General features: G+C 36.2%; 1 protein-coding gene across 1 annotated transcript in view; it reads right to left on the bottom strand.

Moving 5' to 3' along the window:
* PKHD1L1 (PKHD1 like 1) overlaps positions 1–19,332 on the bottom strand; it is a 136,823-nt gene that overhangs the window by 32,001 nt on the left and 85,490 nt on the right. The window contains exons 51-61 of the mRNA XM_045861274.1: positions 15,605–15,756; positions 14,492–14,651; positions 13,795–13,966; positions 13,059–13,147; positions 12,567–12,715; positions 11,177–11,306; positions 9,500–9,618; positions 7,297–7,426; positions 5,095–5,268; positions 1,166–1,269; positions 53–182 (exon numbers count right to left, since the gene is read on the bottom strand). Coding sequence (XP_045717230.1) covers positions 53–182; positions 1,166–1,269; positions 5,095–5,268; positions 7,297–7,426; positions 9,500–9,618; positions 11,177–11,306; positions 12,567–12,715; positions 13,059–13,147; positions 13,795–13,966; positions 14,492–14,651; positions 15,605–15,756 — 1,509 coding nt within the window. The remainder of the gene's footprint in view (positions 1–52; positions 183–1,165; positions 1,270–5,094; positions 5,269–7,296; positions 7,427–9,499; positions 9,619–11,176; positions 11,307–12,566; positions 12,716–13,058; positions 13,148–13,794; positions 13,967–14,491; positions 14,652–15,604; positions 15,757–19,332) is intronic.

Raw genomic sequence — 19,332 nt, 5'->3', positions numbered from 1 at the left:
AGATAAGACTGTCTCAGAAGGATATGTTTGGACCAAAATATTATTATGTTACCTTCCCCCACTGTAAAGTGAATGATGTTATCATCAATGTCCACTCCATCTGTGCCAAACACACCAATTGCTGGGGAAAAGCCATGGTGAAAAGCACAGCCTCGGATGTAAGATGCACCGTGTTCTTGAATCTATAAAACATTGGGATTCGGTGGATATTTAAAAAATAAAATACATTTAAAGAAAAAACTCAAAGTAGGTGATTTTCAGGAAGCACACCTTAATAAACAAAATAATCAGTTTATATTCCATAAAAAGAGAAGATTTTTCAGCAGGTCTTTTAAAACTGGGAATTTTCTGCATATCTTGAATTTGTGATTAAATAAAGCAAGAGAAGGATGCTTACTTTAAATGCAGAAAAAATTCTCAAGTGATTTTCTATGCATTTATAGTTCTGTCATTACATATATAATGTTAAGGTACTAAAATTTATTTTTGTAGAAAAGTTTACTATATGATGAACAGGAATTTATTTTTTAATTTCAAAAGGTGACACCCTGGGCAAGGGGTTATAATTCAAATGTCTATTGGAACCAGTCAGTGGGTAGGTTAGGGGTTGCAATTTCAAACCTACAAGGTTACATTTTATTTCCATAAGAAATAAGCTTTCATTTTTGTTAAATCATCAGTCCTCTCAGGACATTTATTTTCCCACTTTTGAGAATAGCATGGATATACAGGCATAGGTTTTTTTCATTTGAAAAATTTAAGCAATACTCAGTTTGCTTAATAGAAACTGTTTGGAAATATGTTTGGTTATTGCAAAACAAAGGGAAGATATGAAATACTATTATAGAGCATCAATCCTTTCGCTTTCCCTGCTCCTTTTTCTATATTTTTCTTTAACTTATCTTAAATAAAAGCATTAAATGGTTAGAATTAAATGCTGCTATAAGTCCAAAAAAGTAACAAACTATGGAAATGATCCCTGAAAATATGATCCTTATAAGTCTAAAAAAGTTCATGGGAACTATATCGAAGAAAGTTGTATTACATTAGATTATAGTCTGAGTACTTCAACGATCTGGCTATCTAATACAGATAAATGAAAATCACATCAAATTCAAAATATTTTACGTTGAACATGCGCACAAACTAACAATAAAGCACCGACCTGCCCCAGGTTGAGGAACGTGACAGCGTGCCGGGGGTCAGAACTCTCCCTGAAGCCGTCCTGGCCGCTGTGATAGAACTCCACATTGCTTATCCTTGCATTTCCTGTGGGAGGGAGACAGTTACACTTCCTTTTTCTTGAAAAAGAATAAATAAATTTCAAAAAGCTACAAAGTTTATATTTTCCCAATTACAAATTTGTTCTCAATTGTCTCATGGATATCTCATTAGCTTTCCTTTGCTCCTTTAATGTAAATGAGGCAGTACTTCTGAGCATTGTTTCACTGTCCCCCAGATCCTTCTTAGACATTTTTCCTAATAGATTCCCCACCTCATGAAATTTTAATAACATGGACGTATTAGATATCTGTTAATGTATGGTGGTCCTTTGGAGGGCTACAAACCACTGCAATAACTGAGGGTACTTTCATCCCCCCAGGGCCAGAGTCGCCCCCTCAGTGGTGATACTGTCCCTGTCGAGAAGGCACGGCATAAGGCACAGGATATAATGAACCTGACATTCCCATCTTGATGTTCCAAATAGCTTTTACGAGCATTATCTTTATATAATCTCTTCTAGAATACACATTGCCAACTACCTGCTCATCAGTTTGTTGTAAGTACCACGGAGCTGACAAAAGCCAATTTTGGAGATTGGTAATAACAGCGATAACAACCCACGAGAGATTGCTCTGTGCATTAGAGAAGAGTGATTTTGTGCTAGAAAGAAAAAGCTTGTCTCAAAATCTGTGAACCAGCAATTAGATGTATGGTGGTGAACATAAGATTAGTAAAATAAAGGCAGAGAAGAAATGGCTACTAGAATCGCCAAGGCCTAAAAGCCATAGATGTGTTTTCTTTGCTTACATCACAAAACAATCTATAAAAGCAAGGAAAGCTTGTCATGGGAATAGGGACCACCATCATGGGACTTTAAGTGAAACAGACAGAGATTAGTATCCAGGATCAGATCAATTTCACCCCTCTAATATTCTGTTTCTTTATGTTTAAAAGAGGGGCAATATTAAAATAACCATGCACGGTGTCAGGTGGGTACTACATTTATCAAGGGGATCAGTTAGCAAGTTACAGAAATGTCTGTACTATGCTGTACACTTGAAACTGATATAATATTGATTGTCAATTGTAATTGAAAAATAAAGAAAATTAAAAGGGGGACAATATTTATGCCATAGAGCTATGAGAATTAAATGAGATAATATGTGTAAAATGCTTAGCACAGTGCCTAGAACCTTGTATCATGACCACCAATTCTATCATCATCATCAGTTAAGTTTTTGTTGGAAGACTATGACCAATAGGTAGAGTTACAGTGGAATAGCTGCTTTCTCAGTATAAAGATTTTCTAAAATTAGAGCTGTTGCAAAATGTAATAGCCAGTACTGTGAGCAAGTAAGGACTTGCTGAAACACTTCACATCTAGAATAGACGATTACTCCTGGTACCCAGATCGGGCAATCGAAGTATCAGCTTCCAGTGAAAAGAACCTGGGTTACTGGGAGGAAGAACTTATTCCCAGTCTCAGAAAAACAAAGTATATCACATACTTGCCATATCAGAAAGTGAAGAAGTTAAAAAAAACCTAGTCAAAGGAGGAATTGGGTGTTGATATGAAAATGTTCTGGAGGTCAACAAGGGGACATTTTCTGCATCAATGAGACCAAACATTAAACAAGGAGCGTAACAAATATGTTTAAACCCATGAATTTCAAAATGGTACTAATAACAAACAAAACAGATAAAAAGTCCTTGTCACATTTGGAAGGTGCTTAGGAACAGACTCATTATTTTGACAACTAGTTAATGAAGGGAAAGAATCAAGCATTTTTCTTCCATTTCCTATATAAACTGTCCCACAAGGCAATCAAAGAGTTGTTCGGAGTAGCTTCTCTTTATAAAAGTATCCTGGAGTATAAATGACAGGGGAATGGTAGAATTAAAATGCCACCATTTTAAAGCTCAGCAATCTAATCTGGACAATGACCATTTGTGGCTGCTCACAACACAAAGGAGAACTAGCCATTCATTACCTTCCTACTGATAGAAAAACACACCACCAACTATGAAGAATTTGTACCTAAAAACTGAATCTGCCTCTGATCAGTCTCCTGGTTCTAAACCACGTATGCATAGAGACTACAAGGGAGACAGGAACGACTTAAGTTCTAAGGATGCAATTACTAAACCCCAGGCTTTCAGAAACACTATAGGAAAAATGACCCAGCTCCTTTTACCAATAAAATACAAGGAGATAGAAACAAATCACAGAGATTTCAGATTCATAACCAATTGAACATGGATCTCATTTAGATCCTGATTTGAATAAAGAAAGTACAAAGGAAGGAGGGAAGGAAAGAAAAGAGAAGGGAAGGGAGGGGAGGGGAAGGGAAGAAGGAAGGAAAAGAATCAATAAACTGGAGGAATTTGGACAATCATTTGATGATAAGGAACTATTACTGACATTTTTAAGTCTGATACTGCTGTTTTTAAAGAAATCTTTTGAGCTCCATACTAAAATATTTCTAGATTAAAGAATATGTGGCTGCCTCATTCATAGTAGCCAAGATATGGAAATAACCCAAGAGTCTATCAACAAAGAAATGGGACAAAAGATGTAGTTTGTGTCAACAATGGAATATTACTTAGCTATGAGAAAGGAGAAACTCTGCTATTGCGACAATGCAGATGGATCTCAAAGGCATTACTATGAAATGAGATGGACAGAGAAAGACAAATACCGCATGGGTGTCACTTACATGTGGAGTCTAAAAAAGCCAAACTTGTCAAAGTAGACAGTACAGTGGTGATTTCTAGGGGCTCCTGAGTAGGAGAGTTGGGGCGACGTTGGTTAAGGATATACACTCACAACTAGAAGATAAATGGATCCCAGAGATATAATGCATAGTGATTATAGACAACTATACTACATTATAAATGTCAAAGTTACTACGAGACTAAGTCTTAATTGTTCCCACCACAAAAAAGAAATAATTATGTGACATGATAGAGGTGTTAATTAATGTATCAACACATTGTACACCTTAAACATATGCAATGTGATATATTAATTATACCTCACTAAGAATATACGTGGCTGCTTCACTGTAACCCAGTGGCTTAAATAGTGTAGGAGGGCATATCGATGAAATAAGACTGGCCAAAGTTGTTAACCGTAGCAACTGGAAACGGGTACACTGGGATTCATTACACTATTTCTATTTTTAGTATGTTTTGAAATTTTACTTCAGAAATAGCAGGTCTGTTGTGCTTGTTATGAAATGATTTCTGTTTAGGTGAGAGGCTGGGCTAGCCATTGTCTGAGGTCATTGTTAATTGGATAATTCTAACTGTATGAAGATAAAATAAGTAGAATAATGTTAGGGATTTGGTCTAAGAGGGTAGCACCTAGGCTACGTAATCCCCCTCAAAGCTTTATTTTTCTAAGTGTTAAAAACATGACATCAGGCCCAAAGGAGAGTCACTTATGCTAAGCCACACATCACCGAACTGAAATGTAACTTAACTACAGTGTTGCCTCTTCCAGAAATGGAATTTTAAGCCAGTCTGTCAGGACTGGCCTGATCAACACCACAGGTAATCAGCCTGATAAACTCCTGCCATACTCCTCAGGGAAAGTAAACTTGCATTAACCAATTCTTTTTTTTTTAATTTAGTATAAATCCCTTGTTCCTGTTTCCTTCTACCTAAAAAATCTTCCATTTTGTAAAGTCCTTCAGAGCTCCTTTTTACCTGCTAGATGTATTGGATAAAGCCAGGAAGATATTTGAAGTTTAGTCAGTGGAATTTTTCTTAACACATGAGATTGTATAAGTAAAAATTATTTAAGAACTGAATAGTCCTAGAAGAGACTCTATTTCATTTTGGAAAGGAAATTGAATTTGCACCAACCTTTAAACATCATCATATTTTCAGTGAATGAGCTGACCAGGACACGTGCCCCAAAAGATTCCTTGAACCAGCCTGGGTAGTCTTCGCCAAGTATTCTGATGTTCCTACTCAGTATCCCAACATCAGCTGCTAACGTGTAGCTCTGACCTGTTCCAGGAATGTGGTATCTTTCAGCTGCATCAGAAGGACAGCTAGATTATTACCAATGTGGAGAAATATCTGTCTTTATAAGTTTCTTTGCAGTTCACAAGCTACATAACTTTCTAATGTGCCAAGAGTCAAGACAAATGTGTGAACTGATTAGTTTTATGCTTTAACATACATAGATGGCAGACTGATATTATGATAGCTTTTCATTTATTAAATGAAATATAATCAAAAATATTTCTCCTACTAACACCAAAAAGATTATTATAATCAGAAATTATGGAGTTATTGCTTCATGGGATGTTGGTAATCCCTTTATAGATAAAAAACACTGTTGTAAGGCAAGTTGAGAAGCTTCTTGCAAATTTTTTAATTTTATTTTTGTTTACATTATTACAATTGTCCCCATTTTCCCCCCTTTACCCAGCTGTACCCATCCCTCCCCCCTCCCCCACCCCACTTTCCCTCTGATCATCACCATAGTCTTCTGTGTCTATGGGGTATGCATATATGTTCTTTGACTAATTCTGTCACCTTCTTTCAAATAATCCTCCCCTCCCCCACCCCCTTTGACAGCTGTCAGTCTGTTCCATGTATCCCTGCCTTGGTTTCCATTTTGTCTTTCAGTTTATTTTGTTCACTAGACTCTACATATAAGTGTGATCATATGGTATTTGCCTTTCACTGACTGGCTTGTTGAACTTAGCATAGACTTAATAGTCTCCAGGTCTATCCCTGCTGTCTCAAAAGGTAAGAGCTCCTTCTTTTTTATTGCTTGGTAGTATCCCATTGTGTAAATGTACCATGGCTTTTCTACCCACTTATCTCTGATGGGCACTTAGAATATACACACCCCTATGTTCCTAACAGCTTTATTTACAAGAACCAGGATCTAGAAACAGCTCAAGTGCCACCAGTAGATGAGTGGATAAAAAACCTTCTTGTAATTTTAGTAGGTGAGGAAATGAGGCAGAGAAGTAAAAGAATTTGCCCAAGACCATGTGGAGAATCAACAGTACATAAATATTACCTCTCCTGACCCCTAAACCTTGGTTTGTTCCACTTTTCCTGTGACATATTTTGTGATCAACCACAATTCTTTATAGCAAACACAGTGTATATACATGTCTTAATGATTTTTATAAAACATAACCTAAATTGCATTCTACATTTCTAGGAATCTTACTCAAAACTTTAAGACAAGTAGGTACATTTCAGACAGAGAGAAATGTTTGGTAGTTTAAAGAAAAGACTCTATACTGTCAAACTTCAAAATCTTTTTGTTTTACGATTAACAAATCCTTTTCTTTTTGATTTAAAGAAAAATACATAACGTAGAATGATAGACTCATATGCTTGTATCAAAATACTGCTTTAAAAAGCTCTCTTAAGTTACTTGCTTGTGCAGGTCACGCATCCACCAGGCTCTCACACAGTCTACAGCGGGAGTTCTCATGAGCACAGGAGCACCCGAGTGGGTTTCCTAACATCCCACTCCTGTCTGCTTCCACTCCCTGGGGTTCCAACGAGGGTAGCATGTCATACGGGGAAAGGCTGTGGGGTGCAGAAAGGCCCTGATCCTATGGGCTGAAATTTGGTCTTCCATTGACTCTAATTCTTTCTTTCCTGGAGAATTCTGGTTTTACCATTTGGCTGTAGTTTAAGTGCAGTTACAACTGAGGAATGTGTCAATGAAACCAATCAGGACAAAGATGCTCTCAAATCAAGGGTTTTCAAATTTCAGTGTGTACAACAGTCATCTAGAGAAGCCTGCCTAAAACAGGAAGTGCTGCCATACCCCAAAGACAGCAATGCAGGAGATATTTGCTGAATATTTGCTGAATGAATGAATGAATGCCTACAGCAGGGATGTGTTGTAGTGAACATAGAAATAGTAGCACACATTGGGTACCAGAGCCAGTCTGAGTGAAATGCTCTTCCAAAACATTTGTGAGAAGTTTCATTAGATAATTTTAATTACAGAGGAAAGCACTAAAATGTGACTACTTCGAGACATTTTAATTATATCTATTTGGTTAAAGAACAACCACTTACCACGGTGAGTGTAGGAAAGGGTAGCATTGAGAATGAGAATTCTGTGATCATGCAGAATTTTAACAATGCTTCTGGTTTCTGTCTGATGGAAATCATAGCTTGTGGTTGTTATCACAATCTCTTCTCCCACCTTAGAGAAATTCAGGTACCAAATTAAAAAATAATTTTAAAAACAGGCTTATATTTCTTAACAACTCTTTAACAACTCTAATTTATTTCTGATTAGAATTATGGTATTATCAAAGAGAATACCATAAATACATTTGATATTAAGAATTCTAACTTTTGAATTATCTCAGGATTCCCTTAAGCTTTACCATCATGTAGTCATGTAATAAAATCATGGGCTATATATTGGAAAAAAATTAAATAGATAAAAAGTCATATTTTTATTAAAATTGATCAGGACAATATTCTTTAAAACTTTTAAAAAATGCCCAGGATTTAAAAGAAGACATAATTAACTATCATCACTTGATATCCTTGGAAGATGGGAAAGAAAAACTGAAAGAGCAAGGCCAAGGTTTAGAATCTGTGTTGTATATGACTGGCTTCTTCTTGTCATCCAAGTCCCTGCTCCAGTGTATCTGTAGGGGAGAACAAATAATTTTGCCTCTACCCTTTTAAGTTCTAGGCTGGAACTCCTGTGACAAACAACATCAACAAGAGAAAAGCATATAAATTTATTTAATATAAGTTTTATGTGACATGGGAGTCTTCATAAGGAAATGAAGATGCGAGGAAATTATTAAACCTGAGTGTTTCTGTGCTAGGTTTGATGACGAGTGGAGAGTAATAGGAAAATATGACAGGCTAGAGTTCAGTGTAATCAACTAGAAGAACTAGCAAGACTGGCTTATTCAAATTTCCCTCTGTGTCCCTTTGCCTTCAGAGATAAGGATGGTCTTCTCATTGGGTATAGTGAGGGCATCTCACCAGTGAAGGTTTTATGACCTGCTCCAGGGGAAACTACAAAGTCCTTCCAGCACAGGCTGCTTTCTCAAATTCCTTCATCTTAAAATATTCAAGGTTTTGGGACAGCAATTCATAAATTTAATATTTGGAGGTAGTATATCCTGAACCCCATCATACCATTAAGAGATGCCTTCTCTGGCCACCCTATTTAATGCTATCTGCCGTCCTCTACCGTGGCAGTCTCTCTCTCACTACCTGTTTTATTTGCTGCATCATGCAAATTATAATCTGAAATCAACACACATTTATTTGTTCATTTAGTGTCTGCTTCTTCCACCCCAACGTAATTTCCACTAGTGTTTGATGATTCTTCACAACTGAATCCTCTGTCTGGAAAATCACTGACACTTGGTTAAATATTCATTGGATAATTAATATGCATAAAATATTAATTGGATAAATAATAAAAATATTAGATAATTAATAAGGATATTGAAATCATTTAATTACTCTAAAAAAATCACACCTCAACTATCACAAATAAGAACTTCTTATACATCAATTATAATGTTTCCCAATAAATCTTCCTTCCATTTACCAATTTTAAACGACATTAAGAGCACCAACCCCTTCTGGTGATTTGTTTTGATTTACTCAGACTAAGCCTCTCTTTGTTCTGTGACTCAAGAACTCATTTTCAGTACCAGGGAACTGGCTGAGATCTGGGAGCACAGAAAAGGAATCCATCCACTTCACTGACCCTTCGGCATCCCAAAGAGAATCTGTGAAAGGCATGAGTCTGGGGCCTATGCACACCTGTGAGTACAGCAGGGATGGGAAATGCTGCCACTCATTTCACCAAAACCTCTCACTTAACACAGGCATTATTTGAATATCAATGATTATCAGGATTTGTTTTCTTTCCAAACGTTTAACGTGTAAAATCACAATTAGAAGTAAAGAGAGAACCAAGATAACAATAAAATGTATGTAATCTTTCTGTTCTGCATGAATTTGTAATAAATATTTTTACCCCAGAACTTTCACGTTTTCCCTTCATAACTAATACATACATGATATTTTTAATTAATTCTGAGGGGCCTTTTGGACCACAATTTTTAAATGCTTGCTATCAGGTCAGCTTTTTGAGTGTAAGGTAATTGCACAAATATACATTTCTCATCTGGTTAATCATATGGGGAATAAATGTCCATAAGAATAGAGAAGAAACGTTTTTACGTTGACTGATTGTGTGTATTCGCTTTCTACCACATAGTATTTCCTCTACCTGCCAATCCACAGCATCCATCAGAGACAGGACTTTGGAACCCGCCTCTGCAGTTTCTGAGAGCTTAGTTTTGTATATCGAACGTGGAATTCCATGAAGATCTAGTTCACCAAACACCCCTGCAGGAGAAAAACACACTCCTATTTATTCACCACACAATACCATTAGGTGCTGATATAAATCACTGATATATTTTAATGATCAACTGAACATTTTAGAATGAATGAAATCAGTTGGGGGTGTCTGCTCAGGGCTTTGGTCCTTTGATTCACTTCTAAAAATCTGGTCCAGCCCTGGCTGGCATAGCTCAGTGGACTGAGCACGGGCTGCGAACCAAAGTGTTGCAGGTTCAATTCCCAGTCAGGGTACATGCCTGGGTTGCAGGCCATGACCCCCAGCAACCGCACATTAATGTTTCTCTCTCTCTCTTTCTCCCTCCCTTCCCTCTCTAAAAATAAACAAATAAAATCTTTAAAAAAAAAAGAAATCTGGTCCACAGATATTAAAACCAGCACACAAGGATATATGAATGAAGATGCTTCTTTCAACAATATTTGAAAACTTTAGAAAACTAGAATTAATCAAGTTTTACTTCAATGGAATGATGGAATAAATTATAATATACTAATAGTATCATGTAATATACTATAAAAAGGAAGAGCGTTATATGTAAGTATCGATCTGGAATGATATCCATAATATGTTAACTGAAAAAAGAAAATTGTATTGTAATATATTTAGTTTGACCATGTTTTTGTAAAAGGCACAATACTACTCTCTCTATACATAGTGAATATAGGCATAGATAAAAAACATGGAAAGACATGTAAAAATTGCTAACTAAATCCCATCTAGTTTCCTCAGGAGGGGAGTACAATTAGAAAGATATGCATTTTTCCTGATGTTGTTCTATGTTGTTTGAAATAAAAATAAAGACATAAAAAGCAAAGAAAAATATTAAGACTGAATTTATCTTCCTTGAGACTTTTTTTTTAATTTGAATTTGTCTCGGGAGAGCTAACTCAATCTCAAGCTATTTTTATTCCCTTATTTACTGATTGCCACTGTTTTAGAAATTGTACAATAAAACAATTACAGCACATGATTGTATGTATGTGTTTTACATAAATATGCAGTAATATTAATAAAAACAGTTATTTACTGTGGCCAAAGTGAACCTTTTCAGGTCCTTCGATTTCCGGGCTCAGAGAGGGATAGAAACAGCCATACAAATGTGACTGGGCAGTTAAAACTGTGGGTCAGGGGGCTGTGCTGTTGGCTGCCCACTGATTGTTAATAGTATACATGAAATAATGTGTAGGAAAGTTACCAATTAGGGAAAACTCACTAAAATATGAGCAGTTTATTGCTTATGTAAAACAAAGACTATGAAGAAAACCTGATTGCAGAATGTGCAGATGGAGACATTTGTTAATGTTAGTTTTATAATGAATTGCATTTGGGTTTAAACTATACACATCTATATCAATTGTAATGTGACATGACTCAATTTTTTTAATCTGCACCACTTTCATAATCCATTACTATAAATAAATGTCTGTAAAAGCGTCTGATACCATAACATCATGAACTGATAACAATACTGCAGTACTATATGTTTTAAAGTATGTTTTTACACTGTTATAAATGATACTTTTAGTCTCTGGAGACACATACCTAAGACCTTTGATCCTTGATTTGGTCCTTCTGGAAAGGCCCACTCTGGAGTTGAGTGATTTCCTCTAAGAACAATCTGTAATTCACCTTTAAAAGGCTTATCTTCCCAGCCAGCAATTAATCTACCTCCCTGCAGCGAAGCAGAAAATTGTTCATACTTAAAAACTGAGCAGAAAAAATTTCCCCCATAAAAAAGGAATTAGGAAGACTGGCGGTCTTCTCTAGCAAAAGTGAATAAACACTGTTATACAAAGAACAGTATTATAACTGTAAGTGACCTTAATTTAATCCTTTCACTATGGGTTAAGCAATTTAAATGATTTTTACAAGGTCAAATTCAACATCTACTTACTGTCAAAACTGGACCTAAAACTGAGACCTTTCAAGACCTACACTAGTGCTGTTTGAACAGATCACACTGGATTTTAAAATAATATGGCATATATAAAATATATGCCTCCAATTACATCCAAGCTATGCATGCCATTTACGAGCCATCGCTGTTAATAATAATAGCTATTACTAGCGCTTGCTGATTTTATGTCAGGTATAACATGCAAGCCTTATGTATATTGTATCGCCTAACCTTTACACTAAACCCATGAACTGGTATTCCTCTCATTTTATAGGTATGAAAACTGATGCTAAAAGTAGTCAAATTACTTACTGAAGGTTGCCCAACTATTCAACAGTGAGGTAAGTATTCAATCGCAGCTTTAATTGACCAAAGCTCACATATGTAACCAAAATATCATACACTTTTAAAACATTAAAAGCTTAGTTTTACCAAAGAAAAGCCACTGCACACTTTTATTTTTGAACAGTGCTTATTAGCTTTTTGGTTAGGCCATTCTTTTTAATGAATGATAAAAAAGGCTGGCAGAACAATTAAATGGATTCACCTGTTACACGATCAAGGCCATCTGAAGTTTCTGAGAGAACGAAGTTATTGTTGTAAACAACTGAAATATCTGTATTAATGTTTTTGTTTTCATAATTCCATGTATATTCATTCAAAAATACTGTTTGATTTATTTTTTTAAAAAAGGCTTAAAATCTTTTAATTTTTTCCGGAACTCCTGGGGATTCTTTGTTGGATGGACCAAGCTATGGTTTAGCTGTACCTCATAATAACACAACTCCCCCGTGTAGGACTGGAAATGGGCAAACCTCACACTAAAAGTAGCATGATGTTCACTCCTGAAGGAATGTCTAGTCCACAACATGAAGGAGAGAGAAGTAGACCTAGACTTACATGAACTCACATTTCATGGGCTACAGCCAGCTGCACTTTTTATTCACATCAATTGAATATGCTTTCTTATAATTTTTCAGTAAGGGTCCAATATTTTAGAATGTAGTTAATAAACAATAAGGCCCTTACACTTACCTGCACTGATATGTAGGTAGCATTCAAAACAAGTCTTCTGTAAGAAGACTCTGCAGTTTCCACATTATGTTTATCTTCCAATTCCAGAACCCCCCAGATAATGAGCCTCTCCATTGGTGGAATATCTGTGTCTGCTACAATCCATGTTCCTATAAGACAACACTTTAATATGAGAAATATAATCCATAGATTATAGCCTATCAATAAAGCATTGGCAACCTTACCAGTGAGTCCTGGTTTTGGGGTGTGGGATGCCTTTTCCTCACAATGACTGATTCTTATCTCTCCCAGAAAATCCATATTCTTAATATTCCGATTTAAGTTCACATAAAACCCCGAAGGCTAGGCCTGTCTCCAGGACCCGGTAACAGAACCCATCTACACACCTGCTCTTCGCTAAGGTGTGCTCCGTAAAAGTGGAATGCTCACTACGGTGCGGCATCTATCCTAATGCTGCGTGAACACAAGCACTTTACTTCTTTACGTATTTACCTTCGGGAATAACCACATTTGCTCCTGGGTAAGGTACGGTATAATTATTTTCCCGAGATGATTGCCAAAAAGAATCATTTGACCATAAGCTGAAAACAAGAGAAAAATAGTTCCATTAAGTATTATCTCTATATATATTTCATGACTAGCTTCTAAGGGTGTAGCATTACACTAGATGATCTGAGGACGATAAAATGCAGATTAGTTTTTAATTTCATTAAGTAGACAAGCTAATATGTGAAATTAGTCACATACCCAACTACCTATATAATAGTTTCTTTCTTCATTGAAGAAAACTTCCTTTTCATTCATAATCTGAATCACATTTTCTTCCACTAAATCATTATTGTGATACCTTGATTTTGCTGTTCTGCATGTGTCATCAAGAAGTTTTATGATCTCAGGTAATTCACTGAAGGGCACTGGACTTCATTTTAATTCAGAACATTAGATCTGAATTATTATACTAATAGGGCAATTGGTGTAATAAATCAGAGCTAACGTTCTGCGAGTCTGAGACTACCAGTAACACACACACACATAATTTTTGTGAGATTTTTCCATTTTCTCATCAGGGTGGTTATAAGGTTCAAGTGAAGTAATGAGAGTGGAAGTGCTTTGTAACCTACGGGACACTGTGCCAGTGGGGGACATTATTTTCTCACCCAGGAGTGATGTATGAAAAGCATTATGTCAAGTGCTACTGAAAGTAGTAACAATCAGAAGGCCTATATACTTGTATGTGGCTGGCCGCTTCCTGGGAATTGGACTTCTTGAGGGGGGGTGCACAGGAAAGCAGTCCTGGAGAATGCAGCAGTAAGCTTGGAAATTAATAATGACATCTTTCACATCAGGATCCAAGGTCCCAGAAGTGGGCTGGCTTTGAGGAAGGTCATTTCTCCCTGACACTGAAAGCCAAGTAAAACAGTGTAAATTACCATGATGACCAAAGTACTCAAATGTAAACAAAATCATGGCAAGTTTGAACATATTCTTTAATTAGTAACTTGGTGTCACTCAAATGCATGGAAAATATATGGAGAAATTCTGACCAAATGCATGTCTTATGGAGAAGCACATAGTCAAAATATCTTGAAAAAAAAGATATCCACAAATATTAAATAATAAAAATGCAAACAAAATATATGACAGCTTCCATGGTACTCATTTCCTTTAGTTCTGTGAAATTAATTTTGGGGCCACATTTAAATTAAAAGTGTTGTGTTATCTCCAAACATAAAATGCAAGTTTTTAATTCAACTCAAGGCTATTTCCAGCATGAATTTCATCTCCAGTCCTTTAATTCAATAAGCATTTTTTTAATCCTGCTATATATTGGGCACTGTATAACACATTTTCCTGTTGAGCAATTTTCCTCCTCCTTTGGATACAGCATGGGCTACAATAAGCACTTCTGCCTAATGAATACACACCCAAGTAATACAGAGTACTAGTGTTTGGTTCGAGGTGCCAGTCTCCATTCTTGCTAGTATTCCAACTCAAGGGATTTGAAGAGCCATTCCTCATATCAATAACATTAAACATATCAGGATTTTGAGTGAAGTTATGAGATATGATGACATAGTCTTCTTCCTATAAAAGTTTACAAAAAAGTGACTTGTTTTAAACCTTAATACCCTGCATAATATAAATTCATTTTGGTGACACAGAAGTAGCCCATATATTAAGACAAGTTTTGACTTCAGTACTTTTCATCTTGCACTTATATTTTATTAACATGTTATATGTCTACAGAAATAATGCTAACTCTCTCACTAAGGCAATAAAAGTCTCTTTCTATATATTTACATATATATATATATAAATCTCAAAACATGCATATATGTATGTATATTTAGAAAAATATTTTATTTCTATAGTGTTTGAAAACATTTAAAACAATGCAACAGTGCTATGGTTTTTTGTTTTTCTGTTTACTTTGGCTGCACATATGTGGTATGAGAATATGGATGGAAGAGACAAAACACCCAATTCAGGCCACTGGTTTCCATTAGAGATAGAAAGTGAGGAATAGATCAGGGCAAGCCACAAACCATACAGGGGACTTCCACTTCATTTAAAATGCTTATTTGTTTTTTAAAATCAAAAGTATGTATTCACAAAATGTTAGATTCAGGTAGAGATGGGTGATGGGCACAATAGAAGTTGGCCTATTTTCTATAATTTTCAGAGTTTGATACATTTAATAAAACAAATTATAAAGCCATTAACTGGTGCCTGAAACATCATAAGCGTACTAAATACGGGTTGGTTACTACAATGATAATAATAACAGAGCACAAGTTTACTGCTATGGGAAGATGGCGAGAAGATTGCTTACTGCTGACTCTTGCATAAGGACGCTTGATCTGGCTTGCCTCAGATTTACGGTGGGCCATGGAGAGGGTGCAGGGTTTGAACAGGTCAATGTGTGAGGCAAGGGCATTCTGGGCCAAGCAACTGGAGTAAGAACCAGGCTGTGCCCTGTCGCAGAGTGATGTTCAATCTTAATTATTAGAAGATGAACTTTATAGCTCTTTGCTTACCTTAAATCCATAGAATGTTGATGTGTACGATATGTTGGTTACGTGATCCACCCCTTTAAAGTACCAGTTAATGTGCTTTGCGTTTGGAATCAGAGCCATCCATCCAGACATATGAGTCAGCCGTTTCTTCTGAAAGGGGACAATGCTTGTGCCTGCAGGAGAACAGAAAACGAGCCAGTCAGAGCACTCTCGATCTCTGGAAAACTCCTCCTTCGTGGGCAAATGCAGATGTAAACTGTTGGTCTAGTCTACGGAAGTCTCTAGCAACCCCAGTATAGCATTTCATTGTTTATGTTCTAAGTGTTGCTGTTTAACACTACACTTTAACTGAAACACAAAATGCTTTCTCACTCGGGATTTTTTAATCAAGATGGGGTCTTTATTCCTTAGGGAAAATAAAAAAATGGAAAGGTAATGATTATAACTACTATGACAGAAATGCTTAAATATATTCATTCAGTCCTTTAAATACCATTGATCTAAAATATAATTCCATTTCTACCCTTAAGAACTTAATTCTACAGAATCACTGATTTGTGATGTATGCAAACATAAGTTCTGCATCTTTGTTAGATTCTATTTGTTGAGCTAATCCAAATCTGCATACCCAGTGTGAATGAAGAGTTTGAGGTAGAACTCTTAAAGACTGAACTACTTGTTATAGAAAAAACTATAAAATTTAGTTATGCTTTTGGTCATAAGAGAATGCCTGACATTTTCAGTAGAAGATCTGAAAAGGTCTCTTACAACATAAAGAAAAGATCTGTGATTAATTGCCCATATTCTATTTTTTCCTCTCCCTTTCCTTTCTGATAAAATTTTATGTTAAATTTGTAACCTCTTCCCTTATAAATTTAACAGGAAGAATCTAGAAGGAAGATACAAAATAAACTGCCATCTCTTTTATTTGGAGGATAAGGCAAAAATAAATAGATAGATAGATGATAGATAGATAAATAGATAGATAAATCCCAATGTCAAGGGGGAACAAATTCATTAATTCTTAGGCTTATGAAGTAGTGTCAGTTTTGAAAGGGCTACGAGCACACTAAAACACTGTTCCAAAAGACTGCAGTGTTCTAGAAGCAGTGTGATCATTTGGGTCATTCAGCAAATATCCACTCCTCTACCCTCCTTGAGGGCAGAGCAGACTTCCCTGTCTTGTTGACGTTGGGTGACTTCTTTGCCCCACAGGATACTAGCAGAATGAACGGACACTCAAAGGCTTGAACAGTGCTTGTTAAATGGGGCTTGCTGGCTTGGGCTTCTGCCCTGGCAATGAGAAGAGGTTCCCTAAAGCACCCACTCTCCCTTCAGCCTGAGCCCTGCAGTGAGCATACCAGGAGCAACCTGATTTCACCCCTTGGGGAGGGGCAAAGCCTGCACTGGAGCCTCACCTTGAAGCAGGGCCTCCCAACTGAGCCAGCTCATATCAACCATCCCAGCTCTCAGCCACGTGAGTGGAAATAAATGATTGTAGGTTTAAGCTGTTGCTTTTGGGGTTGGTCTGTGCTGAAGCAATCGCTGATTTATATAAGAGCTAATTAAAATAATCTTAAATCTCTATAATTTTCCCCTATATTTGCTAGAATCAAACTCTGAAGTTCGCTGGTGCATGGGCCTATATTCTAACACTACATTTCTTTATAATTCAATTTTATAAGTAAAACTAACTTTAATTTTTGAAGTTATTTGTGTTCATCTTAAATTTTTGGCTATAATTTTTCCGTATTTTGATTTTAAGGGTTCCAGACTGAAACATAAGCTCTTTAAAGTTGATATTTAAAAAATAGTATCATAAAGAGTATCTCAAATTAATTGGCCATCTGGTCTAACTTCATACATACATTTACATAGAGATATATCATCACGGATGAGATGCTTTGATGAAGATGTATTAAAATATATGCAAAGTTATGCCAAGCATTACTTTCCACTTATTTAGTAAACTTGTTGAACTTTGGATTCATTTAGTGTACTTGTAGGATCAAAACACATATTTTTTCTATTTCTACATTTTAGTAGTAAATCTTTTTTTTTACTTTAGTGGAGATAAAATAAAATTAGTTGAACTTGCCTATTGAAAGTTGATTAATTTTTTTATGTCACTTTATAAAGCAAATTGCCTGGCATGATATTTTCTTTACTCTGCAATTTGGTGTGAGCACTGCAATTCATTTCATTGTAATTCAACATCAATGAAGTCCCTACTATGTGCAATGTCCTGTGTTGAACTTTGCTGGTGAAAGTAAGTTCATAGATCTTGGCCTCAGGTGTTCACAGGTTAAAAATTAAATTAAATTCTTAGTTTTTGGAGGAAGTAGAAAAAATGGTACAAAGATATTTCATCAGAAATCTACAATCTCATACATTCAGAAATATTAGATTTCTTGAATCAAAAAGCAAAAGCAAACAAGCCCCTTAAAGTCACCACCAACTCCCCAAAATGAGATTTGAAATATTTAAATATTACTGCTTAAAATTAATAAGATATACACTTTGTCATGTTGTGTATTTAAAATAATTTACTGAGGAAGGTTGCACATCTCTGGGTTCTCTGTAAAATTACCTTAAAACCTGTTTTATAAAATACGTTTGTTCAGTCTACTAATAGCTAAAGTATTTGGGGAATAATGAAAAGGCTTAGCATAAGTAACTATTTTATGATACAATAATGGAAATAAAATATTATCACAGCAGATAAAATAATTTCATTTGTTCTTGCTATTTTGGTTTTGTTTTATTTTAGTCTGTCAGTTTTTAATTGGAAGAAAACATCCATAGACGTTCTGTTTAAAATACTGTTTACTGTAACTCAGTCTCTAAAAGTTCAAGTAATGTTGCTCTACTCTGGGTATCTAGTTATCAGAAGAAAAGGAATGGCCTCTGGGTTTATGTCATCAAGCCACAGAGACAGCGGGTATAACTATTACTCAGATAGTAGGTGTATGACACTTTCAGTGAAATTTAATGGCTTACATGCATTGTTGTAATAAATGATGGAGGTGGTGTTGCAAGATTACTGTTTCCCTGCAGATCCACTGTCCACTATCCACCCTGGATTTGGAGAAGCCAAGGAAGGAGGAAAGTGAAATCAAGGCAATTCCCTGACTCTCCAGGCAGGAAAATAGGGGTTCTCCTGCACCTCGCAACCAAAGGGCACTCCTGTCAGGCTTCACACAGCTCCCTCTGTCTCTCAGCTCGTGTGATGGCTCCTTCCCCTCATCTCTTCAGGCCTGGAGATGGTAACAGCACCTTTCTCCTGTTAGCCCTTTGAAGAGCTCCACAGTGGCTGTTCTCTGGATGCTGGAGGTGCTGGCGGAAGATGCTGTAAGGATACCATGTTCCCTGATCTCAGTAAGAAAAATGGGATCCAAAAGTGGCAGGAAAGGAAACTTGATCATCAGATATAGAGGGAGATTTAATTAACACAATAACTATTGGCTAGAGGAATAACCACAGTGTTCTGATCTGCAGGAATCTCTGGTGATAGCTGATTGATCTTGGGGCTCCTAAAAATGAGGTAAGTGGGTATCACACCATGGTGATGTTTGGCATATGCAGGAAGAAAAAATATATATATAGATGTTGAGAGACCAACATCTAACTTAAGTTACCCAAGTGGAAATTTGCTGCTTCATACTTATTTCTTGGATCCAGACCAATTCACAGCCTGGGATCACCCCTCTCCCCCAACCCATGAGTGGAAGGAACCTGTGGCCACTTAT

The sequence above is a fragment of the Phyllostomus hastatus genome, unplaced genomic scaffold (assembly GCF_019186645.2).
Source record: "Phyllostomus hastatus isolate PE091 unplaced genomic scaffold, TTU_PhHast_1.1 phas_scaffold_21, whole genome shotgun sequence".
Lineage (NCBI taxonomy): Eukaryota > Metazoa > Chordata > Mammalia > Chiroptera > Phyllostomidae > Phyllostomus > Phyllostomus hastatus.
This window is presented reverse-complemented; position numbering and strand designations above follow the sequence as displayed.